The 10,000-nt window shown below is 39.1% G+C and overlaps 1 protein-coding gene across 1 annotated transcript in view; it reads left to right on the top strand.

Annotated features, from left to right (window-relative positions):
* The first annotated feature begins 163 nt into the window (after nucleotides 1-163).
* LOC115223202 (transcription factor COE1) overlaps nucleotides 164-10,000 on the top strand; it is a 93,779-nt gene continuing 83,942 nt past the window's right edge. Inside the window, exon 1 of the mRNA XM_036512096.1 lies at nucleotides 164-265. Coding sequence (XP_036367989.1) covers nucleotides 164-265 — 102 coding nt within the window. The remainder of the gene's footprint in view (nucleotides 266-10,000) is intronic.

Genomic DNA, 10,000 nt, shown 5'->3' with positions numbered 1-10,000 from the left:
CCAAAGTGGAGGTCATCCTATTGCACCGTCGGATGCCACCTCTCTGAAAGTTCTTTTGATCCCACGCTGATACTAGTGCTTGCCCTTCGGGACAAGGAACTCCTTCACTCAAGCTTCCACCGTTTCTTAGTTGAGGAATCATCGCAAGCGCAGGAAGTTAGCCATGGATCGGAAGAGGCGACTGAAGAGGCAACAGCGAAAGGCCGAAACTGATCGATCAGTTTCGACCGCTGCTTCCGGACGATTACGGTCTCTGTTAGTCCGTGTATGTCCTTTCCCCTTTCGTTGTAGCAGTTTTATTTTTGTTTTTCCTATATATATATAATCTATATATATTATATATATATATATATATATATAATAATATATATATTATATATATATATATATATATATATATATATATATATATATTATAATACTACATATATATATATAAATATATAGATATAGATAGATAGATAGATAGATAGATAGATAGATAGATAGATAGATAGATAGATAGATAGATAGATACACGCTCGCACGCTCGCACACACATAACACATACATATGTGGTGCATGTGAGTGTGTGTGCATGCATGTATGTATGTCGATACCGAGGTAGTCTTCTTAACATTATGCTTTGATTTTATCACTGATTTAAGTCGCATCTCCTCTCCACTTTTAATCACTTTTCTTCTATAAAATAAAATATAATTTATTCTAAACATATAATTTAAACTGTAGCCACTCTGTGTGCCTCGATGTTATGTAGAATTACGGTCTCACCTCTAACTCCACCCACTTTTTAATACATTCATACCTTTATCTATTCATTTATTTTCCCGAGAACTTTTTTTTACATATATTTTCCGCCGCGTATATAAAACAATTATTTTTATTACTTTCAGAACATTAAGCTTTGATGAAGTTCGTTTGAGAACGGAAATGATAAATTGTAAGCTTTGACTGAATAATATAAAATACATCGGATTAACCGCATTGAGTTCATTATTTAAATTATGTGTGTCTTTATGAATAAATGGTTATGGGTGTGCGAGTTGTGTGTGTGTGTGGTGTATGAATATGCGAATGTCTCTTTCTTCAAACCACTCCCTCACTCCCTCTCTCTCTTACTTTTACTCTCCAAACATACACACACACACATTTCCATCATATATGCATATTCATATATAAAGTCCAAATATACATACTTACTGATGTGTATATGTACATATATATACATCTAAATATATATATATTTATATATACATACATATATACATATGCAATTATATATACATATGCATATATGCATATACATGTATAAATACATATATACAAATGCATTATATACATATGTTATATAATATATGCATATGCATATATATGCATAGGTATATATCTACATATGCAATATATACATGTTTATGCATATATAATATATGTATATACATATATATATATATATATATATACATACGTATATTATATACTATATATTTAAGTACGTTCATATATTTATTATATATACGTATATATATATAATATATATATAATATATATATATATATATATATATACGTATATATATATATATATATATATTTATATATACATGCCATAAATGTATGTATATATGTATGTATGTATGTATGTATGTATGTTATATTGTATATATATATATATACACACACACACGTATTTGTGTGTTAGGTGTAGTGGAGTGTGACCAGCGGATTACGCGGATCATTTCAACAGATCACCTTCTGTTCGCTACGTTGTACAAAGTCTATAAGTCTATAATTAAGTGTGGAGGTGGGGGGGGGTTAATGAATGTTGTACGGTTAATATTATCGATGGTGGGGGTGGAGTGAAGGAGCAGACTGGATGAGGCTGGCTTCGTTGATGAAATCATAAAATTTATTTTACTCGAGATGAAAAACAATCACATTTGTGTATGTATTCCTCCAGGTCTATACATATTCATTTATGCACTGAAATATTGATTTCAAATATTGGCACAAGGCCAGAAATTTGGGGTGGGGTAGGGGGTAAAGCGATAACATCAACCCCAGTACTCAACTGGTACTTATTTTATCGACCTCGGCGGAATTTGAACTCAGAACGTAAACCAGCATGGCCACAGCCCAATGGCTGCACTTTGATTCGAATTAATGGAAACTCTGCTGAAGACTGTTAAATGGCACAGACTTTTGTCAAGTTGATTCGTAAAGATTACATTAGGAAGCACTGGTATCTACGGAATACTCAACCAGCCAAGTACTCCTTGGGCTCTCCGAACATTTACATGGACCATAGATATATATATATATTTCGCTTGCGCATTGCAAGACCTGGTGTAGAACTCAACGTGGGTGTGCTTCAAAACGAAGCATTAGTCGAGAAGAGAGCGGTAATGAGAAAATGAGATGACAAAGGAATAAACGAATAAATTGCACTTCATATTCGAGACTCTGACGAAGCTATAAGGTGTTACTCAGGCACTCAACTATGAGTCCGAAGCATCTTATTGCAGAAACAACTGTAAGCCAATGCATTTCATAAGATCATCGTTTATTCGTTCATTCTGTCGTCATCGCATTTTTCTCGTCTATAAAATGGTCGAGTAACGAAGTAACTGGCAGCAAAGACGAAGATATCTTCCACAGATATTGCCATAACACTACGGCGAGGATCTCCTGGCGGAATCACGTCACAACAGAAGAAAACATGGAAAGGGTCAAGGGGAGGACCCAGTAAGGGATCGTGGCTGCGCGGCGGCAAAAAATGATACTCGAGCATGCACATGGCTATGAAGTGACCAATGGGGGTTTCTCTTGAGTGGAGGGCAGAGGCGTAGGAAACGAGACAGATCTGTCAAGACCTTATTGAGGACTGCGTAGAAAGATATGGTCCAAGCCTTGGAGCAGATTCATAGCCGAGCCCACAACCGGGCTGGATGGAGATCTCTTCTTGTCCGATGGCTTAATTTTACCTTTCATCGTACAAGTTTTGATAATATAAAGAACTGATCAGTCAAATTTTCCTTCAAATTCCATCGTCTAAAAACAAGCTGAAATGCTGGACAGCTTCATTGAAGTTGATGTAGCGCCAACAATGAGAACCGCCACCGACACAAAATCAGATAAGAAAGAAAGAGAGAGAAAGAGAGAAATAAACAGCATTAGGCACAGGAGTGGCTGTGGGGTAAGAAGCTTGCTTTCCAAACACATGGTTCTGGGTTCAATCCCACTGCTTGACTCCTTGGGCAAGTGTCTTCTACTATAACCTCAGACCGAACAAACCTTTGTGAGGGGATTTGGTGAACGGAAACTGAAAGAAGCCCGTTGTATATGTTGTGTGTGTGTTGCGTGCGTGAGTGTCTTTGTATCTGTTTGTCCTCACCACAGTCTGACAACTAGTGTTGGTGTGTTTCCGTCGCCGTAACTTAGCGGTTCGGCAAACCGTCTGATAGGATAAGTAAAAGGCTTAAAAGAAAAGAAAAATAGTGGAGTTGTTTAATTCGACTAAAAATTCTTGAAGGCGGTGCCCCAGCATGGCCGCAGTCAAATGACAGAAACAAGTACAAGATAAAAGACGGTGACAAATTATTTCTGTTTTCTAATTTCCAGATGATAAGGCGGCGGTGAGCTGGCCGAGCAAAACGCTAAGCGGCATATCATCCGGCTCCACCAAGGTCGATCTAATTGACTAACCCGCTTCCTTCGAGCCTTACATTAGAAAGTATCATTTCAGAGTCGAAAGCTCAAAGAAAGAGGAAGCTATCGGTTAATATTATCACCGCCCTCCTGTACTTGACTGTTACTGTTTTAACAACCTCACGAGTCGAATTTGAACCTGGAACCTCAAAGGAGACAGTCATCCAACGAGGAATCCTCGTTTCCTATAAAGATCTCGGGGTCGGGAATTTGAAGGGGATATTGATATTGGCTTTTATCGATTCTTTGTAAATTACAAGTTCTTCGTTATTTTATCGATCCCAGGACAATGAAATGCAAAGTTAACCCAGTCACACGAGCCTGTGTGGTAAGAAACTTGCTTCCCAACCACATGGTTCCTGGTTCAGTCCCACTGCGGGGCAAATGTCTTCTGCTATAGCTTTGGGCCGACCAAAGCCTTGTGAGTGGATTTAGTAGAGAGAAACTGAAAGAAGTTCGTCGCGTGTGTGTGTGTGTGTGTGTGTGTGTGTGTGTCTTGTCCCCATCACCACAGCGTGGGTGTGTTTGTGTGTTTACCTCCTCGTGACTTAGCGGTTTCGGCAAAGATACCGATAGAATAAGTATCAGTTCTAAAAAATAAAAGAAAAAAGATACATAAATAAGTGCTGGGATCGATTCATTCGACTAAAATCTCTCTAAGGCAGTGCCCCAGCATGGCCGCAGACTGGAACACATGAAAGATAAAAAGGGCATTTATACCATAGTAAATAATCCTTTCTATTTTAGGCACAAGAAATTTGGGGGAGGGGAATAATTGATTACATCAACCCCAGTGCGTAACTGGTACTTAATTTATCGACCCCGAAAGGCAAAGCCGACCTTGGCGGAATTGAACTCAGAACTTAGCGACGGGCGAAATATCTATTTCTTTACTACCCACAAGGGGCTAAACACAGAGAGGACAAACAAGGACAGACAAAGGGATTAAGTCGATTACATCGACCCCAGTGCGTAACTGGTACTTAATTTATCGACCCCGAAAGGATGAAAGGCAAAGTCGACCTCGGCGGAATTTGAACTCAGAACGTAAAGACAGACGAAATGCCGCTGGGCATTTCGCCCGGCGCGCTAACGATTCTGCCAGCTCGACGCCCTTATGGTAGTAAATAAGAACAAAGACATTAACATCAACACTAATGGAGCCTTTGCACAGACACCTGATCCGCAGACAGGGTCCTATGAAGGTTCCTCAGCCAAGAGAGCCAAAATGGGTCCCCGTGATTATTTTCTAGGTTAACTCCCCTAAATAAAAGAGTATTGCTAAGCGTCCTTAATTTTGAGAGAGTAGTTTTGAGTTTTGTTACACTTTGTCAAATTTCTCTCGGGCGCCCTACCTGTAGAAATAGCAGCCAAATCTACCTCAAATCACAGAGTATCGCCTTTGAAAGAAAGGACATTGAACAGTTCATGCTTGAAAGACGGATAAAATGAAATATCTCTATTTGATGCTAGATCTGTTGATTCATGGGTTAAGGAACAGCAGCATCATCACCAACAACAACAACATGAGTGCTACTAAACTTTGCTACTAATACAATCACATGAAGGAGCCTCTACGCAAGCAGTTTCCTATCTTCGATCCGTGGACATCTTGAGGGTCTGAGAGCTTGTTACAAGTTTATTTGAAAAGCCTAAGAAAAATGGGAAATTTGATGTAAACGAAAGGTGGCTGTTGGTTGTAAAAAAGGTTGGCAGCTTTCGCTGTACACGGTCGAATGGATTTGCTGGAAGTAACCGCTAAATCTCCCTCATATCCCACTCTAACACCTTTCAAAAACGGAAAGGATGAATTTGGATATTTTAGGCATAGGTATCTATTAAAATGGGATGGACATGTCGGGAACGCTTTTGATGGTGTCCGCTCAGTAAACAACATCAGTTACAATACTACAACACAGCCACTCTACCACAGAGCAACTACAACACAAACAACACGCTACACCACCACTGTAACACAAACATACACAACGCTGCTCAACTACTACAAAAAGGACCCTACTCCACACAGCTACTACCACACATACCCTACACTACACCGTCACTACAACATAACCATTTCACCACATTTGTACAACACCACAAACACTAGGACACTCAGCTACAACGCATACACCATACCCCCCCCCCCCAAAAAAAATGCATCAAAGAAGCCTTTATGTAGTCACTAACTCTTCTAGAAACAGCAGCCGAACATTCTTCAAAGTCCACCCAACAGTCTGCATAAAAAGGAATGATACATTGTATAGTGTAGCCAAAAACAGACAAGAGGGTATGAAATGTCTACTTATTTCTTTCACAAGGGGCTAAGCATAGATGGGACAAACAAGGACAGACAAAGGGATTAAGTCGATTACATCGATCCCAGTGCGTAACTTGTACTTAATTTATCGACCCCGAAAGGATGAAAGGCAAAGTCGACCTCGGCGTTAGGGGTATGAAATGTCTACGTGACTCAGCAATGACCGGGGGCTAAAAACAACCCCACGATCCAAGTACCACAACAGCAACACAGCAACAACACTAGAACACGCTATTGTAGTCGGGGCCAGGATTTATGCAAGGACCTTAATCCAGGGAACCCTCAATCTAGCACGGAGGAGCTTTAACTCAAAGCAGCCTAAACCTTGAAGGTAAAACTTGAAAAAGTATATTTACAACAATCAAATAAATGATTTGTAATTTCTTTTTAATTTTATCGATTTTTTTGTACTTGTTTTAGTCATTAGACCGTGGCCATGCTGGAGCACGGTCTTGAAGAATTTTTAGTCGAAAGAATCGACGCAAAATAATTATTATTCCCCCTACCTTTTCTTTTTTAGCCTGGTACTTATTCTATCGGTCTCTTTCGCCGAACTGCTATATCACGGGGACGTAAGCACAACAACACAGGTTGTCAAGCCGTGGTGCGAGACACACACGCGCACACACATATATATACATACATAATAGGCTTATTTCAGTTTCCGTCAACGAAATCCACTCACAAAGCTTTGGTCGACCCAAGCTAACAATAGAAGACACTTGCCCAAGGTACCACGCAGTGGGACTGAACCCGGAACCTTGTCGTTGGGACGCAAACTTTTGAATCCTCTTTTAGATTTGTGCCCTTATAGGTTTTAAAAGGCCAGCATATGTGAATCCCTCTGAATTCACCGAAGCATTGAATTTTGATGCCTTTTCAAACTGGAACCCCTAGATCTAAAGAGGCACACATTATCATCTTATTACGTTTGCAGTTAACAAAATCGTTGGGGGTCCTCAAAAGCTGTTTGCCTCGGGGATCCATTAGGTCTAAATCGGGGCCGGGCTGCAGTATGATACATCAACAACACTATAAACACCACAGCCACACATCATCGACAGCACAACAATGCAAGAGCGGGACAACGACGCCAAAAATGTGAAGCACAACTTCACATCATCACAGCAACGTAACAACTACGAGAAAAGCATCACAACAATACAGCAACGTCACAGTGCAGCAGCAGCAGCAACAACAACAACATACCTACTAAACTAGTCCCGACTCACAACAGATTTAGTCCGAAGTTGTGTTGTTCACGTTAATACATACTTCTGTAATTAGTTGCTAAGTTAATTGTGTGTGTGTGTGTATTTGTATATATTACGGGTGGTGATGGTGGGGGTAGTAGTTGAAGTGTTTGTGGTATTGGTGGGGGTATTAGTGGTGTGGAGGCGCAATGGCCCAGTGGTTAGGGCAGCGGACTCGGGGTCATAGGATCGCGGTTTCGATTCCCAGACCGGGCATTGTGAGTGTTTATTGAGCGAAAACACCTAAAGCTCCACGAGGCTCCGGCAGGGGATGGTGGTGATCCCTGCTGTACTCTTTCACCACAACTTTCTCTCACTCTTACTTCCTATTTCTGTTGTACCTGTATTTCAAGGGGCCGACCTTGTCACTCTCTGTGTCACGCTGAATATCCCCGAGAACTACGTTAAGGGTACACGTGTCTGTGGAGTGCTCAGCCACTTACACGTTAATTTCACGAGCAGGCTGTTCCGTTGATTCGGATCAACCGGAACCCTCATCGTCGTAACCGACGGAGTGCTTCCAGGTATTAGTGGTAGGTAACCGTAGTATGTGTTTGTTGTGGAGGGGTGGAGCACAGATTACAATGTGTAGTATGTGTGTGTGTGGGGGGGGGTTATTGCTTGATCGTGGTGGTAGTTGTGTGTGACTGTGTGTGCGTAAGTTAGGTAATGGTGGTGGTAGTGGTTTTGATGGTTGATGGGTGTGATTGTGGCCAGTGGTGGTGGTGGTAGTAGCGGTGGTAGTAGTTGTGGTGGATTGTGCAATAGAGTGGGGCGGGCGGGATTTAGGGCTAGTGGTAGCGGTGGTGGTGGTTAGTATGATCGTCGGAGAGTTTGTAGTTATTGTTGGTTAAATGTTCACTGCAGGTAGTAGTAGTAGTAGTAGTAGTAGTAGTAGTAGTAGTAGTAGTAGTAGTAGCAGCAGCAGCAGCAGCAGCAGCAGTAGTAGTAGTAGTAGTAGTAGTGATGGTGGTTGTGGCTGTTGTGGTGGGGTTTTTTTGGGGTGAAGTGGATGCTATAGTGCGCAGACGGTGAGGAATGTGTAGTTGGAGAGGTAGGTGGCGCTTCATTTTTCTCTTCTCGGTATTATGGGCTTCCTCTTCACCCATCCTCACTGTATATGCCCCCGTTTTCCATCACTATCAGCGCCACTATCATCTTCTTCTTGGTTTCGACGAAAATATAGTACTAGTCAAGTAGGAGGGCCGATAGTTTGACAACACTGATAGCAGAGTCGTTAGAACGTCGGAAAATGTCATATTGCATTGGCTCAGGCACTTTTGCGTTCAGAGTTCAAATTCCGCCGAGATCATCTTTACATTTCATCCCAGCGAGGGTTGATAAAATAAAGTAGCAGCCAAGTCTATGTAATCAATTTGCCCTCAAATTACTAGCCTTCAGCCAAAACCTGAACCAACTATCATAATCATCATTATTATTATTATTATTATTATTATTATTATTATTATTATTATTACTACTATTATTATTATTATTATTATTATTATTATTATTATTATTATTATCATCATCATTATTATTATTATTATTATTATTATTATTATTATTATTATTATTATTAGTATCATCAATCATCATTATTTTATTATGATAATAATAATTATTATTATTATTATTATTATTATTATTATTATTATCATCATCATCATCATTATTATTATTATAATTATAGATTATTATTATTATAAAATATGATTATATTATATTATTAAGTATTATTATTATTATTAGTATTATTATTATTTATTGTCGTGCACAGCTTCTAACGCTGGAGATGTACTATGGTGTCAGATGCTCACTACCAGTGAACTAAGGCAATACTCCGTATTCTAGCGGTTCCAATTATTATTATTATTAGCAGTAGTAGTAGTAGTAGTAGTAGTAGTAGTAGTAGTAGTAGTAGTAGTAGTAGTAGTAGTGAGGCGACAAGCTGGCAGTATCGTTTGCACCCGGGTAAAATGCTTAGCGGCATTTTGTCCATCTTTACGTTCTGAGTTCAAAGTCCGCCAAGGTCGACTTTACCTTCTTTCGGGTTCGATAAAATAAGAACCAGTTGAGTACTGGAGTTTATGTAATCGACTTACCTCCCTCCTCTGCCCTGAAATTGTGGGCCTTGTGACCAAATTTGAAGCTATTATTATTATTATTATTGTTATTATATTATTATTATTATTATTATTATATATTATTGTATACTCATTATTATTATTTTTTATTATTATTATTATTATTATTATTATTATTGTTATTACTCTTATTATATGATAATTATTATTATTATTATTATTATTATTATTATTATTATTATTGTTATTACTATTATTATTATTATTATTATTATTATTATTATTATTATTATTATAGGCCACGCACTGGAGAACTCATTAACGCATCGAACAAAATGCATAGCAGCATTTATTCCGGTTCTTCACGTTCAAAGTTCAAATTCCGTCGAGGTCAACTTTGCCTTTCATCATTTCGGGGTCGATAAATAAAGTACCAGTTGAATGCTGGGGTTGAAGTAATTGACTTACCCCTCCCCCGATATTTTTGGCCTCATGCCAACATTTTAAACCATTACTTTTTTTTATTCTTTTACTTGTGTGTCATTTGACTGCGGCCATGCTGGAGAACCATCTTTAGTCGAACAAAGCGACCCCCAGGACTTGTTCTTTGTAAGCCCGTACTTATTCTATCGGACT

Source organism: Octopus sinensis, linkage group LG22 (assembly GCF_006345805.1).
Source record: "Octopus sinensis linkage group LG22, ASM634580v1, whole genome shotgun sequence".
Classification (NCBI taxonomy): domain Eukaryota; kingdom Metazoa; phylum Mollusca; class Cephalopoda; order Octopoda; family Octopodidae; genus Octopus; species Octopus sinensis.
The sequence above is the reverse complement of the archived record's forward strand: the minus strand, read 5'-3'. Positions and strand labels throughout refer to the sequence as shown.